The sequence below is a fragment of the Patagioenas fasciata genome, chromosome 1 (genome assembly GCF_037038585.1).
Source record: "Patagioenas fasciata isolate bPatFas1 chromosome 1, bPatFas1.hap1, whole genome shotgun sequence".
NCBI lineage: Eukaryota > Metazoa > Chordata > Aves > Columbiformes > Columbidae > Patagioenas > Patagioenas fasciata.
In genome coordinates this window covers 176,280,752-176,304,239 of record NC_092520.1, presented here as the reverse complement: position 1 = coordinate 176,304,239, position 23,488 = coordinate 176,280,752, and the positions used below count along the sequence as shown (strand labels likewise).

The 23,488-nt window shown below is 48.3% G+C and overlaps 1 protein-coding gene across 1 annotated transcript; it reads right to left on the bottom strand.

The window, feature by feature from the left end:
* On the bottom strand, positions 1–23,279 carry CSNK1E (casein kinase 1 epsilon). The gene is made up of 11 exons (XM_065843713.2): positions 23,018–23,279; positions 18,889–18,976; positions 12,668–12,778; positions 12,360–12,508; positions 11,423–11,651; positions 5,198–5,368; positions 3,534–3,682; positions 2,828–3,020; positions 2,585–2,724; positions 2,132–2,197; positions 1–1,590 (listed from the first exon to the last, which is right to left on the bottom strand). Exons 2-10 carry the CDS (start codon positions 18,962–18,964, stop codon positions 2,165–2,167), a joined length of 1,251 nt encoding a protein of 416 aa, XP_065699785.1. The 5' UTR covers positions 18,965–18,976; positions 23,018–23,279; the 3' UTR covers positions 1–1,590; positions 2,132–2,164.
* Between the last annotated feature and the right edge of the window lie 209 nt (positions 23,280–23,488).

Below are 23,488 nucleotides of genomic sequence, written 5' to 3'. Positions count from 1 at the left end.
TCACTTTATCATTTTCTACTTTATTACTTCAAATTAACAACCACGATAAAGCTCAAAAAAGTCCAATATTTACACAGGAAAAAAGTACAAAATCCCCCCCCAAAGTTCTTCAGGTTTTTTTTTTGTTTTTTTAAATTACAAAGTAATAAAAAGTTTTGCTCTTTAATTAAAAAAAAGAGAGAGACAGTAAGAGGGGTAAATAAATTAGGAAAAAAATAGGGAGGAAAAACAAAGTGTTAAATAGAAAGGATAAAAACAAACAAAACAAAGACTAACCCCACCCTCCCCGCCCTGCCAACAACCCATCGGCTCCACACTACAGTGACAGTGTGTCTGCTACAGGCCACAGGTCGCAGTGGTGATCGTTGTGTTTCAAAGCCCCAAGTGCCACAAAGCAGCTTGAGTATTCCTAAAATTATATTTAAAAACAACTAAAGGGGGGGGGGGAAGGAGGGAGATGGGTGGGAGAGGGCAGGAAGGGGTTGTGCATGTACGGTGGATCTTACTTGGGGTTGCATGAGGGAAGGAGAGAGCAAGAGCCATTGCTCCACGAGAACACCAACTCCAGTTTCTGTGTGCCGCTCTCTTCTCCTCAAGTCCCACACTCTCTCCGCAGGAATTAAAACAAGTTTTAATTAAAAAAAAAAAAAAAAAAAATCAAATGGAAAAACACGCACAGCCAGACGAAGAAAAAGACCCCGCTGCAGGGATGGGAAGTGGGTTCTCATCTCCCTGTATTTCAGCTCCAGCCTTCCCATCCTCCATGGGACGAGGTGCCTCTCCATACGGATCCCTCTGTGTGTCAGGACTGCTCCAATCAGGTAATTCTGGCACTTCTCCCAACAGCCAAAGAAAAAAAAAAACCAAAAAAAAAAACCACGCAGCGAAGCCACCCAAGGAAAGGAAGCCCGAGTCAATGGTTAGGCCATTGCCACAATTCCCCTCACCGCTTAAAATCCATTTAATGCTTGAGAAAATAAATTCTGTTATAATAATAAAAATCAGACTTCTACCATTGAGTGTGGCTGGAATCTGATTCCCTCCTGACCCACAAGGCTCCTGGAAGAAAAAAAAAAAAAACACCTACAAAAAAAGCCCCTGCCACAAACACCCAAACCCCCACCATCCCCTGCCCTCAGAAAAAAAGGAGAGCAAAGTTAAAATTTATATGGCTGGAAGCCATTATCTGAAAATTAAAAAAAAAAAAAAGAAGAGTAAAGCAGGAAAATATATCCAAGAAGACAGAAAAAAAAGAGAGAAACCAAAACCAGGAGCAGAAGAGTCAGGTGAAGGAGCTGGGGATAGCCAGTGGGGGTAGCTGTGGGGCCAGGGGGACAGCAGAGGTTTTCCACACTGCTCCCATGCCGTCGGCTTCTCGGAGATGCTTGCGCTGGGGGACGCAGGTGGTCCTCTCAGAAACAGCTCACACCAGCACGGGGGCACAGCTTGACTCCTCGTCGTTGGCAAAAAGAAATTCTGTCGGGGTTTGGTTTTGTGTTTTGTTTTTTTTTGCTGTTTTTTGTCTTTTTTAGTTTTTTGTTTGTTTTTTTGGGGTTTTTTGTTTTGTAAAAGAAAAATACAGTGAAGACACTAGAAACAGAAAAAAAAAAAAAGAGAAAAAAAGGGAAAAAGACATTAGGAGAAAAGGTTCTTCCCAGCAATTCCAATGCCAATTGGGATGTAACAAATCAAACCAGCTCTTTCTTCTACACTCCTGCCACCCCTCAGAGTAACCTTGTCCAGCCGCTGTTGTTTCCTCTAGAAGAGGCACTCGATAGCTGTGCAAAATCTCGCACACTTGATTACGTGCTCAGCACTCTCCTCCCCAGCACTATCATGCTGCCAAAAGAGCATTCACGAGGAATTAACAATAACAAAATGGCTCCCTGGCCCAGCACATTCTCCACTCTCCTGGAGAAATGGAAGCTACCTTCACACCCAAGATAATCCATCCCCCCAAGGTTTTTGGCAGCCAACCTGACTCTTCCCTCTGAAGCCAAGAACCATCTCAAAGTAAGGTGAAGGGAAAGGAACTGTACAGCCCCCCCCGCCCAGCAACAGCAAAGCCTTAACCTAATCCCTAATGCCAGCAATTCCCTCCTTGCGGTATCCCAGGCACAAGGGCACTCACCTAAGCAAACACTGGTCCAGTGGCAATTGCTCCTCACTTCCCAAGGTGATCAAATGGCACACTTGTCTACAACAGAAAAAGAAGAGTAAGTCAGGGATGGAGAGGAAGAAAAAAGCATGAAGGACACTGAAACAGAGAGGCTGTGCATTTCTCTTGGGACATCCTCCCTCTCAAGAGTTTACTGTTCATCTTCTCCAAACCACTGCAGTCTGGAAGACAACCCCATGAAGGCTTACTCAGAGCAAAGTAGAGCTAAGGAGACAGTACTGAGCACGGCCTCCAGAAAACATGTAACTGAGGAGCCAAGGCGTAACCTGCTACCACTCCGCACACCACACTGTAGACGCTTCAGGCACACACCAGCTCCAGCAGATCAGGTAAAAAACACTGTGGGGCCCTTAGTCCTTGTGGGACATGCAGGCCAAGGCCACAAACATCACAGCAGGGACTCACCTGTGATGCTGAAATCCGTGACACTTCTTGCCGCCCTGTGAGGTCAGATGAGGAGACGTTGGCAGGAGCTCCTCGGTGTAACCTCATGCTGACCTTCCGCTCCCTGTCCACTCTTGAGATTGCTCTAGGGGACGTGTTTCCTGTCGGTGTAGAGAAACGTGAGACAGGAACATCAGTCGACTGTTTCAGTTTTCAGCCAATAATGGGGGGGACACCCTCCCCCAGCTCTCCCACCCCACTCACCAGACTGTTGGATTCGGGAGGTGGGGGTGGAGGCCATGGGCTCGGTGACATTGCGAAGCCGGTTGGCAGTGGCTCCAGCAGGTGGGCCAGGGGGCAGCGCTCGCGTAGCTGAACCCCGGAGTTGCCCCATCCTCTCTTCTCGCTCATGCTCTCGCCGCTCCCGATCCATATCCTCAGGGTTCCGGGCTGCTCCCTGAGGAGTAGAGAAACCCCACCATGCCATGCATGGCTGTCAGGCAGGAGAGACAGCAGCAGCCCCAGACAGAAAACACAAAGTGCTCCACCCCACTGCGAAAGCAGAGCTCCCTCCCCAAAAAACATTTTCCCTCCACCACCTTCCACTCCACCCAGAGAGGGCCTCATTCTCTTCCATGAAGAAACAGGGAAGAAAGCATATGGTACTACAGCTGTTATTGCAAGCCATGTCTCCATCCCACCTCCAAAATATAGTTTTTTCCTGAAAAAATATCTCTACCTAACTATAGGTCTATTGACAGACATGCTCCAGACACACTCACAACAGCACATATAACCCCAAGGTAGCACCACCAAACAACTCTGCCTCTTTCCACTTTACCTGCTCCCCTTTCTCAAATTGCTCAGCAGGGGTAAGTCCAAATGGCAGGCAGATTCCAAACTCTCCTCCCCCATCTCTATGACATGAATCAAGTCCTGCCCATCCAGCCCTTTCCCCACAGACACTCACAAATTTAAGCATGTTCCAGTCAAAGACGTAGTCGTAAGAGAAGCCTTGGCGGTGGAAGAGGTTGCGGAAGAGCTGCCGCAGGTACGAGTAGTCGGGTTTATCGTCAAACCTCAGTGAGCGGCAGAAGTTGAGGTATGTTGAGAACTCAGCTGGAGGGAGCAGAGAACAGTTGGTTGATTAACACCATCCAACCCCCCCCCCGGTCCCACCATGGAGCCACCACAGCCTTTCAGCAGCAGAGTGCTAGATCCGGATGGCACAAACACACAGCTGTGTAACAAAAACTGAGCCTGCCGGCTGCTGTGCTCTGGCCACCAAGAAGATTCAGTCCTTATTTTTACCAGAGGAAATGCTCACACATCACTTTTTTTCTGTCTGCTTCTCCAAGCAGGAGGGAGCAAGTCACAGAGCCTGCTAAAGGAGAGTAAGAACGCAGGCCTAAAGAATCAGTGGAGGTAAGCTTTAGGAAGCTCAGAGCAGAGGTCCTCCTAGGTCTGTCTTAAGCAGTGGCCAGAATCAAACAGCTACAGAGGTGAAAGACCAGGGTGAGCACATCTGACATTTTCAATTACCATTAGCCCAGCTTCCACCTGCTTTCAGCTCAGGGAACTTCCTCATCTGGATGTGGTTTCTGATTATTTCGTAACCCTCGGTGGATCTCTCTTCCACATAGTTGTCCAGTCTCTCACTGAACTCCTGTAAACTTTAAGTATCCACAACACCACCTGGGAAGGAGTTCCACAGCTCTGCTACTGGCTGTGTGAAGAACCACATTGTTTTGTTGTGAATCTGGCAGGAACCAGCTTTATTTCTCTCCCAATATAAGAACTCGGGCTACCAAATAACCAGCTCCCATCCAAAATTCTGGAGGCATAGCAGGACTATAGACTTCTAATTACCTCTTTTCCAGGTTCCAGCCCCATTACTTGTTGCAGAAATCACCTCACCTCTGATCATCCTTTTGGCCCTTTCCTGGACCTTTTTCCAGTTCTACCGTATCCTTTCTGAAATAGTGGGATGGACCAGAGCTGCACAGTGTGAGTGGGGCATGGGTTTATGCTCACTGTTTGGGCTTTTTTTCTTTCCTAGTAATTCCTAACACCTGATCCGCTTTCCTCAGTAGACACCAAGTGCAAAGTTGATGCTTTCACTGCGGCAGCTTATTGGTGAGTGGCACTGGTCAGCTCAGAGCCTACTATTCTTCATGTGATATGAGGGCCAAGCCTTCTCTCTCCTCTCACATACATGACTTCATATTTACCTACAAAGAACTGCATTTGCCATTTCATTGCCTGGTTATTTCTGGTGTTCATCACAGTTGGCCCTCATCCTCGTTAACCAGTAAAAGCTCAAGATCATCAGCATACCTTCTCACCTAACCACTCACCTCCATTCCAGACTGTTTCTGAGGTCCTACAGATCCCCCTCAGCACTCTCATGCCCTTACTAACACAAGGTTCAACTCTTCACAAAAACATGTTTCCCACTTCTGAACCAAAACTGTATCACCACCAGTCTCTTATCCTTCTGATCACGGATGTCAGCAGTCCCTGCTGGTCCGTGGGTACTGGGCATTGGCCTTCAGGACTCGAGGTTCAATGGGATTTCAGCAGGAGAGCAAGCCATGCATCAGACAAGACAGCCATCAGGATCAGAGCACTTACAAGGGTACCCTTTGCAGAGCACCTCAATGGGCGTTGACATCTTTTTCTCACTGATCCTCTCATACTTTTGGCGCTTGGTGGCAGCCTTGAGGCCCTGCCAGGGCAGTGATCCCAGGTTGAAATACATGAGCACGTAGCCCAGACTCTCCAGGTCATCACGACGACTTTGTTCTGTGAAAAGAAGTTACAAAGGAGTTACAAAGAAGTTACAAAGGAGCGAGCAGCAACCAAAACTGCTCTGGCAAACCCACAGCTTTGGAGGCAGACATGGAACAAAAGAAACAACCAGTCTCTCTTCTCTGGTAGATTTCTATGGGTGGACAAACTTGTAGAAAGCATTCTAGTACAAATTCTTGTGGGGATGTTCATATTTAAGAGTTAAAGCACTGTTCTCTCCATACAGCCCAACCCACTTCGTAAATGAATAATTACTCTGACTACATCCCCACTTGGACAAGCCTTAATTCTCACAAGAATTCAACAGCTCAAGAAGCACTGCAGCAACACTGCCTACTTCACTCTCCCCAGTCCCAGAGGAAGAGCACCTACACTCCTCCACCCAGAATGACACTTCACCCTGGGAATTAGTCACTTCACCCTGGGGATTAGTCACGATGGAGGTAGTCACAGAAAGACAAAGTTAGCAGAGGTAAACCAAACATAACCCATTAAAAGACATCTTCTAATTAACATGCTGATACTCTTTACACAGGGCGGAAATGAGGAACTAACGACCCCTTCTTGTGGTAAATGACTTTGTTGACAGTTTACAGAAGCCTAACATATAATACCGTGCAAAGATCTTTCCAGATTGGTGGCATTTTTCAAGCCGTGGAGGAAAGAGGCATGAATACAGAGGTATATTTTGAACAAAAGGTTCCCCTCTAAATGGGGAATGACTCTCTAATTGGCATCACTACCAATTCTACTCAGAGCAAGGGTTGCCCTTAATATGTCTGCTTTTAGTCGCTTATTTACAAAACAACAACAACAAATGTTTTCCCAAACAAAAACGTTCCACACTGAACTTGTTCTCTGGAATGGCCAAGCCATTTTAAGTTTCAAGTTAGATCATGATGGAGTTGATGCAGAACCTCAGCAACGGAAAATGTTGACTGTTTAACTTGTGAAACTCCTTCCAGCTCCTCCAATATGCTTACAAACTCATCTATAAATTCTGCCAAGCAGCTTTTGCCCTTGTTTCCCTTCCAAATAAGATAAACACTTTGGAGAAAGTACTTCACATCTTGAGAAGAACAACAACTCACGGAGATAACAGAGAGGCAAAACATGGCTTGAGGGAGAGCACAGGGCTAAAGGAAAGACTAAAGAAATTAATCTCTTAATTTACTTCTGCAGCACATTTTGCTGGATTCAGTGCCATGTCCTGGAAGACACTGCAGATCACGTATGGGTCTGTGGGTTAATTCTCAGTATTAGTTACATGCCACCACCTGCCCCATTCAAAGGGCAGTGGATTACCCTGTACTCTGGTAGCTGAACTGAACCCTGATGAAGGACGAGCTGTAGGTCACAGATCCACGCGTCCAGATGTACTGACACAAGATATGGGTCACCATGGGACTTTCTTCCTTCTGCAGCTCTCTCAGAAACTCCTAGTTTTTGAAAGTGAGGGGGCTTGGCACGCTAAAAATATTAGGGGGAAAAAAAGCACTGCAGTTGCAGAAGAAAAGGAGGGTCTCATCACTCCATAACCCCTGAGTCTTTGGGTCTACACACACATTAAATGCCATAAAAATGCAGTGTTCCAAGACAGGAGTAGAAGAGAAAACAGCCCTGCAGATTCCTCAAAGTGTCTTACTCTGCAGAAATAACAGCATTTTTTGACCTCGCTAACTTACTGCCTCCAGGTGCCCATTTTAAAGGGGCTAACACTTCCTAATCTTATCAGGTTGCTGCCCAAGATAACTACATGACTGGTTGGGAAATGCTTAGATGCTATGGAGGAAGCAGGGAAAATAAACCCACAGTTTTGCATTTGTATTCTCAGAGGGCCCTGACTACACACCATGCATATAAAATAAATAAAACTACACAATATTTGATAATGACCTACATCCTGAGACAGGAGTCTTCAGGAAATGGAGTCAGAACACATATCCAGGGCCTGAAAGCACAGGAGATGAGGGTAACCTCAGTCCTGCAATTTGCCAGCCCCTTGACTTCTCTGTGTTGTAGCTTTAAAGCTTGTAACTGGGGTTCCCCAGTCTGGAGCACAGCGATGTCCCTCAGAGGAGCAGGGAAAGGCAGGACAGGAACCAGAGAAACCTACTCAACAAGTAAATCAGTGTTTTAGGAATAAATTGGGATCTTGCCTCAAAGATCTTCCTTGAACTTCACACTGCTTAGTGCAGGCTGGACCACTCGCCTCCACTTGCATGGAGCACAGCAGGTCACTAGTATCCATTCCATGCGTGCGAACACAGGTTAACTGGGCCTTAATGCAGCAACACCATCAAGGAAAAACAACTGCGAGCATGATGTCTATTTAATAAAATGCTGAATGATAAATGTTTGTGTTGCATGCTTGATGTCCAGTATCTCAGGCACATGTGGTCATTGTAGCCCACTTAAAACAATTTCAGTGAGAGTCAAATCTATGACAGGCCTGAAGCACCAACATGATGGGTCATAGTTGTCAAGCTAACTCAAAATATTGTAGCAGTCTTTCACCTGGAACTTAACTACAAGATCCTGAATTAAACCTTGGATGATGGTGAAAACCAAAAGTTCCTACATACTCCTATTCCTTTGTTTTGTCTTCAGTTACTATTACAAATATCCACCTTTTTTTTCCTAGCCTCATATACCAACACCCTCAGGTTAACATTAGATGGCAAAAATAATTGATTAGAGTTAAAAAAAAAATCACCTTTACACACCAAAGAAATATTAAATAATATCACTGCTTTCCACTTTTAGAAGCTTGACAATCATTGACTAACTCTCACAGGATCCCTGAGATGCAGAAAAAAGAAAAACAAACACACACCAAAAACAACACCAAAAAAAACCCACCAAGAACCAACAACAACCAACAAAAAACAACCAACAAAAAAATCCCACACCTCACTTTACAGTTTGTAAAGGGAAACACAAGTGACAGGAATATATGCCCAGAGCAGGTCAGGCCAGAAGCAGGATTACAGTCATGACCTGTGACACCACATCACAGTTCCTCTCTCCATTATATTTCAGCTTCTCAGCTCTCCTTCAACACATGGGGGGCTGCTGCTACTTTTATAAGACACTCATCTTTTCCTCCTGTTCTCACAAACTTCTTCCAACTGAAAACACAAGGTCACCTTCCCATACAACCCAGGTTCACGACAAAACCCTGTTTCTTTGCAGCCTGAAGTACCTCTGGTCCCCCAGGACAGGGCTCCCCTGCAGTCTAATCCTGCCCACAGCGATGCTGTTCCCATGCAGGACTCCGTAGAAATCTGGAGTCTTCACTGGAGCCAGCCCAGCTGCAAGCAGTCTTAACCACACAACAATTTCCCCACTATGTACTCAGAGCTGATTTTGCACATGCTGGGACTGCCCTTCCCCTTTCTCCCCCCACTGCATGGCAACAGCCTTGAAAGCCACATGGAAATGCGGAAGGGGTGACAGAGGGCAGGATGAGCAGAACTTTATGCTCTGCACAGCCCACGCTGATGCCATCTAAGACACACGTCTGGGAGGAACGGCCCCCCACCCCCAGACTCCTGTTATCCAGACAGAGCCCACTAGGCTTCTTCCAAGACTGTCTCCTGGGCACCCCTGGTCATCTATTTCAGACTTTACAAGCTCCAGAGGGTGCAAGAGACTCTCATCCCCAGAGCATGTGAAAATTGATTGGAATGCGTGAACCAAAGCCTGCACAGTCCAATGACTCCCCCAACAGCAAGTCTCCAGCTGTGGAAACCCTCCCAGATCTCGCCTCCTACTTTTTTCCCTTGGTCACTGGGAAAAGAATGTGTTTCCTCCAGACACTGGAATGCCCAACTCTTAGCTTGCAGATTTCAAATAAAGGCATTTATTCATTTGCTATTCCCGTCACACAAATACCCCAGCACCTGGTTCCTTCCTTCTCTCTAACCCGCATTAATGTAACACTAAGACATAGAATTTAGTCTCCAAAAAGTCAAAAATTTCAGAGTGATGGTTCCCATGGCAATGCTGGTAACTCAGAAATGTGTCTGTCATACACCCTGTGGCAAGGTCTTGAGAAACAGGAACTCCAGCTGCAACCCTGACACCCACACTCCCTTTCCCCCGGCAAGTCGTGTAACCTTTAAGCCATTCAGGAGAACTATCTGCAACGTGAAGATAATACACCCGAGACCTGTTGCGCAGAGTAACTCACGCCCAGACTTTCCCAAAGCAAAGGGCATGAAGAGAGTGACAGCTGTGCTCAAACCATCGATGGCATATGCAGTTTGACCTTGGATTAGTGTTCAGACATTGTTTATTCACCCTGATACACAAGCCAAGCAACGGTAAAGGGTTACGTTGGGGTGGGGTGAATAATAAAGCCCTTAAAAAACAAAAAAACAAACACAACTCCACAACCAGACATTTAGCCTCTCGTGATCAGTTCAGACAGAGCAGGCATGCACAAAAGAATTGACAGACACAGTAGTGAGAATTATTTTGTGCATGTCTCCTTGTGGCAGTTATCATAGCTGTGGAAATCTTGACTGAGAATTCAATGGAGAGTCAGTTATATATAAGCAGGTCAAGCCAAAACACAGAAGACCAACTTGGACAGCTCTACCAGAACTATTTTTACTACGTGGCAGAGGTCAGGAAACCACAGTCCACTTCTCAACACACAACAGTCCCCCTTTGAATATAAATAAAAAATTTTCAGTCTACAGTTACATAGTATTAAGCAAGGAAGATGGTGGTAAACTGCTTTATTTTCTGCAGGCCAAGTCTTGACTCCAGATTTATGAGAAACCACCTGCAAGAGAGGAGAATGGGTAGCTTTCCCTAAGGAGAATGAGGACATGAAATCCTGTGGAAGCTGTTAAATTTAAAAGGTTTGAGTTCCTTGTTCTGATTTGCAAATTCCCAGCTTATATATTTCAGAATAAGGTCTCCCTGAGATACAAAGTGAGCTGCCAGCACAGGAGCTACTTTCCTGGGTCCACAGGCAGGGCAGCTTCAGTGTTTCTGCTCTTCAGACTTGCCACCCAGTAGCACAACCAAATCAGTCTGCTCAAAACAGGCCCTGCGGTAACTAAGGAACTCTCACCCTGTGGACAAAATTTAGCCCACGCAGGGGAAAAAGGTCATACACTAGAAAGAAGTATCTGGTCAGGGAATGGAAGAGAAAACTGCAAGAGGCTTTTTCAGCTCTATTCCTCACAGTAACCAGGTATTGTCCCTCAGAGGTTCATTCCCAAGACAAGAGTTTGGGTGACTTCAGGAGCTTTAAGTGCAATGGTTTTTTAAGTGCACAAGGTTTTTACAAAGCCCGGGATGACAGCCATCACCAGCGTAAGACCTGACTTAACTCTCAGCACTCCTTTCCATCCTAGTTTTACCCCTACAGCCATAGACACCAAGGGCAGAGTCCCACCTCCCTAAAGCTGCCTCAGACTCTCTCAGTGGTGAACAGGGCAGTGTGCTTCACAGACACACACACTGTGAAGGCCCATGACAGCCAATCCTCAATCACAAAACCTGGATGCCCAGGCAGTATGAAGCCTCCCCTCATCTCAGCTTACTCTACATTCCCAGCACGTGGCTGTCCCCGTTCTCAGCAGAGGGTAACAGGAGTACGACCGCAGTGCAGTGGGCCTGTGTCCTCCAGCTCTGCAGCTACAGAACAATCACTGATGAAGGCACTTGGAAGTCAACAAGAGGTTTCAATTGCACACATCCCTCAAGGCTCAGTGCCTGTGAATGTCTCCTTTACATTAACCAGTCAGCCTGCAAAAATTGTGCAAGGCAGAGTTAGTAGCAGTGAAGTCAGGGAGGTCACAGCCTCAACACTGAAATAGGGCCCCACTGCATAAAGCAGTACACAAACACACAGTAGTAGACAATTTCTGCCTTCACGAGCTCCGAGTGCCAGAAAAGGCAGGCAAAGTAACACGGCCCTAACAGTTATTTGCCCAGCATCTCAACACAAGTCCGAAGTCGAGCCAGGCACAGAACACAACCCCACCTCCCCTGGAAAGCCCCACCAAGGGGCAGCAGCAGGCTCACCGATTCCCAGGTGGGTGTTGATAGAGGCATAACGGGCTGTGCCAGTCAAATTCTTGTTTTCCCGGTAAGGGATGTGCTGGTGGGTCCGGGCATCTCGATACTTCTTGGCCAAACCAAAATCGATGATGTATACTAGGTTGCCTTTTTTGCCGAGGCCCATAAGGAAGTTGTCTGGCTTCACATCCCGGTGGATGAAGTTCTTGGAATGAATGTACTCAATACGGCTGATCTGGAACAGGGGAAATAAACAGTGAGACAAGGGAGAGGGAAACTTACCATAACTACAGCTGTTAAAAACAGTACACTGGCCTGTCAGAGCAGGGAAAGGGACACTGCAGAAAATATCAGAGATGACAGCCAAGGAAGAGAAACCCTCTGGAAGCAGAAGGATCTGGAGATGGAATTCAACCCACACACCAGCCCAGTCATCAATCTAGGGAGGTCACCATTAGCATCACAGGGAAGGATGGGAAGCAGGTTTTTACAGACTAAAACTTTGATCTTCAGCATTGACACCAGTCAACTTTCAACCTTACCGAGGCTGGGAAAAGAGAGGGTCTGGACCAGTTAAGGGTCTTAAACCCAGGGCATGGACAGTTGAGTCAAGGCAGGTAGTGATACCAGTCATTCATCACACAGGCAAAAACATCTATGCATGCAACACTAGCAGAGGGTGAGCAGCAGGGGAAAGGAGGAGGGATGGAGATCAGGAAAAGTCAGCAATGCCTAGGTTCCAAGCCCCGCCACTTCATCAAGAAACAGAAACCTGGCAGCCACTTTCTCCTAAATGGAAAAAGCCTGGGATATAGCAGTTGAGTAGAGGGGATGGGAGAAAAACAAAACAAAATTAAAAAACAACAAACAAACAAAAAAAAAAAAAAAAACCCCAAAGGCATGGAAAAGGAGAGCAGGCACAAATGCTTCACAGGAAACTCACCATCTGGTCTGCCAGGAGCAGAACTGTCTTGAGACTAAATTTGCGGGAACAGAAGTTGAAGAGATCTTCCAGGCTGGGCCCCAAGAGCTCCATCACCATCACATTATAGTCCCCCTCTGCTCCACACCACTTAATGGAGGGGATACCCACTAGGGAAAGAGAAAGATTAAGCCCACAGAACAGAGGAAAACTGCTGCATCCCCTGCTGAGACCATATGTAACACCAAATCATCTCCTTTCTCAGGCCCTCCAGAATAATTTCCTTCTTAAACCACTCCCCTAGCCCCATCCTTTCCTCCTCATCTTACCTCCTCCCTGCATCATCTTGTAGAACTTGCTTTCAATGTGGAGCTGGGGATGCTTGGTTTTGACACATTCCAGTTTGATGGCCACCTCTTCACCAGTCGCAATATTGGCTCCTGCATAGAAATGAGAGTGAAATTAAGATTGTGCAAGCTTCCACTGAAGGTAAACACTTTTAACAAGGCTATGGCATCTGCATGGGCCTTAAGATTTGCCCCAGAATTTATTCTGTGACAGACATGAGATTCAGCCACTTCAGCTTCACACAGCGTTTCCAGTACTGCCATTTGAAAAGGCAAGCTGAGGAAGGCACACAAATAGAAAACCAGCTCTGATCCTGCAGCCAGGCTAGAACAACAATCCCACAATGTGTTAACTGCCTTGTTATGTCAAAAAGTGCCAGACTTTGGGAGGTCAATCTGTTTATAGCAGCAGTACCTAAACTGAATGGAAATTTTAGTTGTCTCTGATCATATACGTAGCTCCTGAACCCAAGTCAGCCCCCCAGGCAATGATATGGAGTACCTCTTCCCAAGCAAAATTACTGGTTACCTCAGGTACATCATTTCCATAGAGCAAATTAGTTCAGGAGGAGACATTGCTAACATTCCCAGCTACCTCTGGTTTCTCTACAGACCTGACTTGCTCAATACAGTCAATTCCCAAATCTCCAGCTTCTCCCTCTCCTGAGGGCTTTAATAATACCTTTATCTTTTGCCAACACAGAAACGTTTGCTATATCCTAAATTAGAAGCGTGAAGAAATAAAGTGAACCCAGTACTGAATTAAGCTACTCAGATGTCTTTGCTGAAGGTATTGCTAGATAGTTTGTCATGACACAAAACCACTGCCCCACACGCCTCTTTCTGAGAACAACTAAGCTGCCAGCCACGAAAGCCAGCACTCTGGTCCCAAAGCACACTGTCAAAGGAGGAACAGGCTGGTCTTTCTCCCATACTAGCCAAGAGGATTCCATATGTTTCACATCATCCTGAAATGGAAAGAATTAAGATCTGTACACAGGTCACGGGAACAACACTCGACTTGCTTGCTTCTCTGTCCCCATCTCCCATGCCTGTCACACACACACAGACAAGCCCTTCCTCATATCTGGAACTATTAAAAGTTGTACTCAAACACAAATCAGAGAGCAGCTCTGATTGTGAGCAGCTTATGAACACCGCCATAAAATAAACTACTCCAGTACACGCATGCCAAACATGAACTGGAGTCAAAGGTGACGTTTTGTAGATATCCCATAGTCAGTTTTGCTAGGTCTGGCTAATTCACACCTCCTGACCCCTGTGATAAGACTTCCAGAGTCCACAAGGACAGCAGCAGATAGATCTCTTCAACCATCCTCTTTCACATATCTCATCCAGAGCCACGGACCAAAGGTATAAAGGAAATGTTCAGACAACCGGATCCCTTCTGCCCCTGGATCCTAAGGAGATCTATCTCCTGTGGAAGAGTTCTGGCTTGTACACAAAGTTAGCCAAGAGATGCCTGCTAGCAAAAAGACGTCATCTAGATATTACAGCGTTGGATCGAGACAGACAAGCTGCTAGGAATTTGTAAAGAGAGGAACAAAAACGATCGGGGCCTAGAGGGATTGATTTACTAAGAAAGATTAAAAGAGCTAAATATGTAACCTAGACAAGAGATACAACTCAGAAGGGTGGGGAGGAAGAATGGGACATGACAACAGTCTGCAAATATTCGAAGGCTGTAAACACTAAGGAGGGAGACGAATAATTCAGGGTGCTCTGAGGAAAGGGAAGGAGGAGCAATGGGATTGAGTTTTTACTCAAGAGCCAGGAGAAGGGAAAGGGAAAAAGCCATCGTGAGAGCTAAAGTCATTTGTCCATGGGTAACTTCTGGAAAGATGCTGATGTTATCCACTTAAAAACTGCTGGTCAGCAAAACAAGTCTGTACTTTCCCTTCACTCCACCACGGGACCCTTCTTGCAAGCATCAGAAGTACAAGGAGGAAAAGAGCATGAAAAGGGGCTCAGATCACAGTTAAGAACATGGGTCTGGACTAAAATCTACCTTTTAAATTAGTGTTCAGTCACTGGCCCACATTCAGAATGGAAGCACCCAGGACTTCCAAAGAGATAGGATTGCTTTCTTCTCCTCCCTTTTTCCCCTGCCTTTATGAAGACTTCCCTCCAAATGCTCCACAGCAGCTCTCCTGTCCATTCCCCGGGGGAGTTCTTCCCTGTCCTAGTCCATCTGCTGACACACACAATGATAAGTCTTGTTGACTTTTGGCAGCAGTAGCATTAGCATTTCGAATGAACCCTACTTCCTAAAGTTTAACAGCGGAAAAATGAATGAGTTCTTGTCTCCACATTACCCTGTGTGTTTAGGAAGATGATGATGCATCCATCTACTAGGCTGTCTGCAGGTGGGGAATGTTATCTGTGGGCATGCAAAGCAGGAAAGGGAGGGCTAAGCATCAAGAAAACTTGAATAGCATATTCACATTTTGCAAAATCCAAATGATCAATGCAGCCTTCAGCCCCACACTTTCCACACCCCAAACACAGGTGTTAGTCTCTTAGAAAAAGAAGAAACAGCAAAAATAGGACCAATCAGACCTAGTGAGGAGCTATCCTTTGCTGAGGGGCTTACCAACTGAATACTTCAGGCTCACCTCCTCCCCAAACCCCATTATGTCTTCAGGTTGCTCCCTCTACCATTTTTTGGCTACAGATCTACCCAGACAGACACTACCACAAGGAAGAAGGGAATTCACAGGCAGAAGTCTCTCTGATCCTTTGTTCCACACTTTAACCACCATGTTTTTTAAAGCTGCAAGTACAAAAGCAACAGTTCTCTGCCCCCTCTCCAGACTGGAAAGCCCCACATTTCAGACAAACACAGCAGAGCCTGCCTAGCTCCAGCCACTCCAGAGACGTAGGTAGGATTGGGGATAATTCCCAGCATCCACACCCAGTCTCACTCCGCTGTGGGGCCTACACGAATGCAACTCATTCATCACGAGCCGTTTGAAACGGAGCTCCAGGGACAGAGGATGTCACTGGCTAAACAGGATCTTTTTGCAGTGAAAGCCTCAGTGCATGTCTGATACAATAAACGCTGCCCTCCCTGCACATCGGGCAAACCGACAAGCACATCCCCCTGCTCTTCCCGCTGCCCGCTCCCCTCTAGCCAGCCTGATGGGGGAAGAAAGGAGGGCTGGGAACAGATGGGAGAAGTCAGATAGGGCGAGAGAGAGTTAACAGGCCAGGAAACAAAGGGAAGGCACTCCCCTCCCCGCAAGGGAGGAGCCTGCCACCAGGAACTGTCCCCAGCCAACACAGGTCCCAGCATGCTTTGTCTGCCTCACCATCTCCACTGACAGTGTCCAGTGCAACCCAGCCCCAACCCTTCCCACTACATCCAGCAACCCTGCCCTGCCTCTTGGCCAACATCTCTGACAAAGCACCTCTCCTCTGATGGCCCAAAGGTCTCAGGAATTCCTCTGCAAACTGGGTTTTGCTCTTCTGAGTGGGCACTTTTTGAGACAAATATGGTAGCCAAGGCCCACGGCAGGTGGATCTCATTTCCTACCCTGCCAAGCCAATGCTGAGGGAATCCCACCATAGCAGATCTATCCTCCAAAGCAGAGCCTGGAAGCAAGACATTGTGCTTTAGGCCCCAGCCGAGGATTAACAGGAGTCTATCCTTCGTGTGTGCCCATGTGGGAATTCAAGTTTTCTTCTGATAGGAAACCCACAAGCAAACCTCAAAGAGCACAGCAGGTAGCACCCACTGGTTACAGAGTGGGTAAAGGCACTAACACTTCCAAAAAAAGGGAAATAAAGCCACTTGGATGCTGTAGCAGTAGTGAAATGGGTTTGCTGCCAATCCATGCTGTGCAAATGAAGGGAATTTTCTCTCTCCAAAGACTGCCTGTATGCCCACTGAAGTTGTTCAGGCTGTATGCTGAAGAGGTGAGTTTAGCTTAAGAGGGAGAAGCTGGGAATAAACTGTACAGCCCATGCTCGCCTTCAGAGGCAGACAAGGTTTGTCTATCTCCGCTCTGCCTCCACACCATTATCAAGAGAGAACTGTGAGGTGAATCTGGTGCAAGAGAGAAGTCCTCATGAATGAGTCCCTCTGTCTGCAGAACAGACTGTGAGAGGATAGCACAAGCATCCTCCAGACTCACCATCAGAGACTATGTGCCACATGCCTCCAGGCTGGGGAGTCACCCAGGCTCCAACAAGTCTCGCTATCACTGCTTCAAAACACACTGGCCTGCACCTCAGTGACTATCACAAGGGCTTTGATACTGCATTCAAGTGATTTGGTTCAACTTGGCAGCTGGAGGCATCCACTGCGCTAACATCAGGGCACCGGGGCTTCCTCTGCCTCTCGTGTTGTTTGGTTATAGGCAAGGTGGACACAATCCCTTCACTACAGCCTGTTTTCCATGTCCCCTTGGCACAGGTGTATGATCTGTTGTGTGAGGCAGAGGCCTTTCCATTCAATATCTCTCTTCTTTCTTCACAGGCTTGCCAAATGTTTTGCAAGATCCTGACAACTTCTACTGTCTTAGAGAGGGTCTGGATGGCTTCAAGCCTTAGCATAGGTGGAAAATGCTGTGTCTGGGCTGTCAACCATCAATCCCTAGTACCTGGGAATTAAAAGCACCATCACCAGAGACACTAACTGGCTGGAGGGCCACAGAGAAGGACATACAGGAGAAGACTGCAGTGAAAGCAGCACACAGTGGAATCTGGATCCCAGATCCATTATTTATCATCTTTGTTCGTGCTCTGGATAAAGGTGGCAACAAAGCCTGTTACTGATGATTCCCACAGGATACTTAATCAAGAGAGGCTGCCAACACCAATCAAGACAGAATAATAAAGCAAGAGGGAACTGGAGATAAAAGCCAGAGGAAGAAAACAGAAAGTGATTTACAAATACGGGGAAGAGCAATTTGAACTAGAGGTATTCAAGGAAAGAAATTCTGTGAGGGATGGGAGAACGTTGCAGAACCTAGGAGAGATGTCCTACAACACAGCTGACAGCGTGCTAAGGCCAGTTCTGCAACCTGATACCGTGTTGGTGATGGGGGAAGCCAAGGAAACCCAGAGTAGTCTATGCAGAGGCGTCACATGACAGATGATTCCAGGGCAGCCCTTCACTGCCAGGCACTGGAAATGCCACACCTCAAATGCTGTGTAGGCTCCAAGCTGCTCAGCAGATGGGCTAAACTGGAAAAAACTGAAGGAGCAGCAAGAGTGAGGAGTGGTGGATGTGCTGGAAAGCAAAATAAAACTCAACTGAGCAAATTAACAGCCAAGCAACATGCCATGACCACCTGTCAGTGCCCAAAAGGTGCAAACACTTGGTGAGAGGGCAATCTTTCTGCTGGCCTGCAGGACTACAGCTAAACAGGCAGTGCTGAGAACTAGATGACATGTAAAGCCATGCCAGCTCTCATGGAGGGATCAATCAGACTACTGGGTAGTCTCACCACACTGGCCCCACATGGTTTGATCCAATAAAACCATCAGCAGGCAAAGCATCAGGTAACTTATCTACGCATCAGTATGATGGCTTGGAAGAACTTCTCCCCAGGTGACCTGCCACGGTAAAAGGAAATCCAGTGTCTCATGGGCTCTGTCCATTGAGCTCCCAGCTCAGGTCATTCCAGACATTAACTTGAAATCCCATTACAGATTGAGCAGATCTAGGCCCCAGGAATTTAACCAGGCCAGCCTCTCTGACCTGTTTTACACCCTCTGGCCTCAGACCTCTCTCTGGCAGGTGCTGGACCTTCCACTACCAATCTTCCCAGAACTTTATTTATTCTACTCTGAAGGAACAGTTATCTCCTCCCTTTCCACCACCCACTCTTTACAACTCTGTTTTATACCCACACACCCAAGCTCAAGAAAAGGAAGCAAGAGAGCTGGAGTAGAGTGTCTGACAAATATGCCCTAAATAATCCAAATCTAAACCAGTCTGATCAAACATCACTGTGTCTCCAATATCTGCAAGGCAAAGCCAAGCTCATCCCACTTCCTTTGCCATCAGAAGACCAGCAGCAACCAGCAGTATTCCTTGAAGCACTTTTCTCTCCACCACCTCCAACCTTACAACGATTCCCATAAATATCAACAGGCAAGAAAAACAACCCCAAAACAATGACACAACTGAGAAGAACAACCTTGCAGGCAGAAGGACAGAGACTCACACTCACCTAGGTAAATGTCTCCAAATGAACCACTGCCAATCTTCCTGCCCAGCCGGTATTTGTTCCCAACTCGAAGCTCCATGGTTCAGTCGTGCTGAGAAAAGAAGCACAGAAAGCACAACGTCAGAGGAGAAAACAGGATGTGAATCATGTAAGACTACAGAAGAGACCTCCCCACTTCACCCAGAGGCTGGGTACAGTTTTTAATCTTGAAATACTTCACCTACACAGCCTCTATCACTTCTCCTGATCTCCTGGATGTCCAGGGACAGCATGAGCTAGAACCACTGCAGGAACATGACACTTTCAAAAATGTTTTCCACGTTCCAATTATGTGAATGAAGAAGGACCGAATCTGTTCCACATCATTTTGTTCAGAGACTTGAGGGGGCGGGAAGGGGGCAACAAATCCCTCCCAAGAAGGTTTCAGTGGGTGATAATTTCACACCACTGTGAGAGAGGTGGTGAAGCTCCTTGTAACCTACAGCACCTCACACCAGGGCAGCAGTAACCTTGTGAGACACTAGAAGGGACAGGTGTCATAAACCCTAAGAGAAGGAGCACTCGCTGGCCCAGACTTAGACCAGCACCTCTGTGGTGGCGAAACACAGGACCTGAAGACTCTGACTGACAGACAGACTCCCAGGAGCAAGTAACACCACCAGCCATGGGCGGGGGCCAGCACAGGGGACAGGGAGGCAACATTGCTGCACTGAACCCTGCAAGGCATGCACTGACAAGGAACTCCACTGGCTTATCTCCACACGCTTCTGCTGATGCGATCACAGCCTTTGGTCCACCTGAGCCTCTCTGTTGCCTGCCTAGGTGTGCCCGCTGTTTTTTTTTTTTTTAGCAGCTCAGACCTTTCCTCATCCCTTTACCCAAGGTGATTAGCTAACCCTTTGACCTGCTATACCCCATCAACATGCCCAGGCTTAGCCTACTCACCTTCCACAGAAAACCAACTAGGTGGAAGGACCACAGCCACAGAGTTTGTTCCCCCTGCCAACCTCAACTTCTGCTGCAACACCTTGGCCAAACACAGTTCCCTCGCCAGCAGTCCCCTTTCTCTTAGTCCTTCCGTGGCCACCAACTTATTCTAGGAACTGCAGCTCTTCCTAAGACAGCCAACGCGTCTCCTTTTAGAGGGATTTGCCACACTCCTAATTTATGCAATGCCACATTATTAGCGTACAAAATGCAGACACAGAGCCTGTTGGGGACAGGAAAGGTGAGGAATGATTCATGTTTTCACAAGTAGGTGAGGGGAACTTTCCCTTGCTGGAGCACAGTGGGAAGAATCACTGAAGGAAAGACAGGAAGAATGGCCTTGTGAGGCACAAATACACAAAAAAACATAATCCCAGCTACAAGATTCTGGGTATACTATAAACCCAGAGCTGCTTCTCCTGCCCCAGGAGATGGGATTACAGAAAGAGGAATGGATGGGCTGCAGAGACATACAGGAAAATAATCCTATCAAGGCATTCAGGGGACATTGTGAACCCTGAAAGCAGAGCTCCAGTCACCAGAAACCACACACAAAACACTCAAGAGGTGGAGTCCCCTCACCTAGTATTTACTTATGCATGTGGGTTTCTATGCGTCTAAAGTCTACAAAACCCTGTGGCTATTTCTGACTTTCTTACTACGAGGAATGTAGGCAGAGCCTTGGGAACCAAACCAGGAGGCAGGTGTACCTGGGCAAAGGTGCAGCAAACAGACATGATTTTTATCCACTGCCTGCTGTTCTGTATAACCACATTAACATACATCTGACTTGCCTACGCTCCTACTCCAACGAATGATCAAAGGTCTGTGTCCCCGGGAACCTGTCACACCACCATCAGCAAGACAGCTCTCAAATCTCCTTCCTTCATGGCTATGTTTGCCCAGGCCTACAATCCCTCAGTGCTTCCACTCAAGTCCAACTCCCAGCCAGGGCAACCACGGCCAAGCGAGCTGCAGAGGCCAGGCAACAGGTCCTGGCGGGGTCCCTTCCACACCAGGGCACAGCGGTCACTGCTCTGCAACACCACAGTCTCAAGCTTAAATTTGGTCCCACCCTTCTGGGACAGGCAGGAGCCAGGTTAAGAAGGGTTTTGCACACAACGAGGCAGCAGGCCTTCTGGCTGATTAAGCAACAGGCTCCAAAGGGGAATCTAAAAAATGCTCCAGGGTGAGGGGGTGGAAGCGGAGAGCAGAATAATGGAGTGAAAAAATCATGGTCTCGCACAGCTGTCATTTTGCCTTATCTCCCCCCCAACGTACACACAAAAGTGTGCTTAGAAAACATGGGTAGAGGCCAGCCAGAGAGCAACAGCCTGGATTCGTGGTAAGGGGGCAGGACGCGCACATCCCACCCCCAACAACTGCTCCAGGAGTTCAAACATCCACCACATTTGCTTCTACTTCACACATGTACCCTCACCCTCTACAGCTTCCGCCCTTACCATCTGATCTTCAGGTCTGTTACAAGAAGAAAGACAATTTATGAAATGTATATTACTCCCTATGTATTATTTATACACGTTAAATTTAAGAAACTGTCCCTCCCCCCACCAGGCTTAAGCCCCCCTGGCCTGCCACCCTTCTTGCGCTCTCCAGCCAAGGCAGGTTCCCAGGGGCTGCAGGGCAATCATTTAGTTAAACCATTTAGTTTTCCATAAGGGATTAACACACACACAACCTCAAAGTAAGTGTGTGCTCTGCATGAGCGTTTGCATACGTGAATATCCAACATTACGCAGACACCTACGATATACTACACAGTCTCAAAAAAAAAAAAAAAAATTACTATCCAGCCGCCAGCGCTGCTTCCCCACACACACCATTTTGCACCAATCCCCTTTTATATAATATAAAATACCCACGTACAGGCACAAAGGCCATTATATAAACACATGATAGAGTTGATCTCACACTGTTGTGCCAGCACCAATGGTGACTGAAGATGCGGGGATCATCTCGGGGGGTGTGGGGGTGTGTGGGACAGGAGGGCCACCTCAGTCCCAGCTGAGAGGGACAGGAGTAAGAAGACGCCCTGCTTAGCAAAGGCCACGCAAAATGCAAACCCACAGCTCCATAATGGAGGCTGTCGAGCCCAGCACCGCTCCGGCTTTCAGGAGAAGTGTGGGGAACAGGGGCTGCTTTGCCCATAAAGGCTTTACACGGCTTTTTTTTTTTTGTGTGTGTGTGTGAAGAGAATAAAGGAACAGGCTGGAAAAACAATAATTTGAACAGGCTTTCAGAAGAAAAAGGGAAGAAAAAGGAGAAAAATTACATTTTGATTGAAATGCAAAACATCAAACCCCTTCCCAGCCCCTTTCACACTTGCAAAAAAGGAGAGCGGCAAATAAGATGGGGGGGAGAAACCCCACATACAGGGCATTTGGACTACATTTGAGGAAGAAAGAGCCACAATAGGAAAACAGGGGGGGAAACAAAAAAATAGTAATAAATATGTCCCTTACACCCCCACCCCCTACAGGCAAAACACTACGCGAAGACAGCCTTACCCGGGCTGTTATTTTTCCGGGTAGGTAACAAAAAGCTGCCACCCCCGAGAACGGCGCTGAACTTCTCCTTGTACCCCCCCCCCCGGCTCCCAGCCGCGGACCCCCGCCCCCACCGCCCCCCACTTCGCACAAAAGGAAACACCGAGCCCCCACACACCCCACACAAACACAGACCCCCCGAAACAGCCGATGAGGGGGGCTGGAGAGGGTGACAAGGAGCATCAGTGAGTGGGAGGAGTGGGGGGTTAAACCACTCAGGGGGCGCCCCCCGCGGGGACCCCCGCACCCCCCGCCGCGAACGGCACGGCACCCCTTCCCGCTCGCCCCAGCCCCGCCGGCAGGCAGGCAGGGCCCCGGCAAGGGGGGAAGGGGAAGACGGGGGGAGCGCCCCCCCAAATCAGCCGCCGCTGGGGAGGCGACCCCCTCTCTGCGCCCCCACAAAGGGGCTTTTGTCCCTCGCTGCCCCCCCCCCGCCCCGGCCCGGCGCATCGCGTCCTGCCCTCCCTTCCCCCGCCCCCTCCCCCTTTCCCTTCCTCCGCGCACACAAAGAGCCGGAGGGGCCGCCTTTCCCCCGGGGTTTGCGCCCCAAGATGGAGGCGGGCGCCCCCCATACCCACCCTGACGGAAAGGGGACCGTGTGGGGCTGCTGCTCCGCCAGCTGTCAGGGGGCCAGGCGGCCGCGGCGGGGAGGATGACGGAGGATTGGGGAGGGCTGGTGGCGGCCGTACCCGGCGCGTCCCTCCTTCGCTCGGCTCGGCTCAGCGCGGCGCGGCGCTGCCTGCCGCCTCCCGCCCGCTCGCCGTCCCCTCCAGCCGGCGTGTGCTCGGCACAGCCCGGCTCTCACCCAGTTTCCATTGAGCCCCGGAGCCAAACCCACTGATGTCACCCAGCGCAGCCCCGTCCCTCCTCCTCTTCCGCCTCCGCCCGCCGTTAAAGGCGCAACCGCCCGCCGCTGCTCCTACTGCCTGTACGCCCGGCGACACCCTCAGCCCCAGCGAGGGGGAGGCCAACCGCCCCCACACACGGGGCGGGTTTTGGGGGACGTTTTTCTTCCGCGGTCGCTGGGCTCCCCGAAGAAGCTTTCTCCT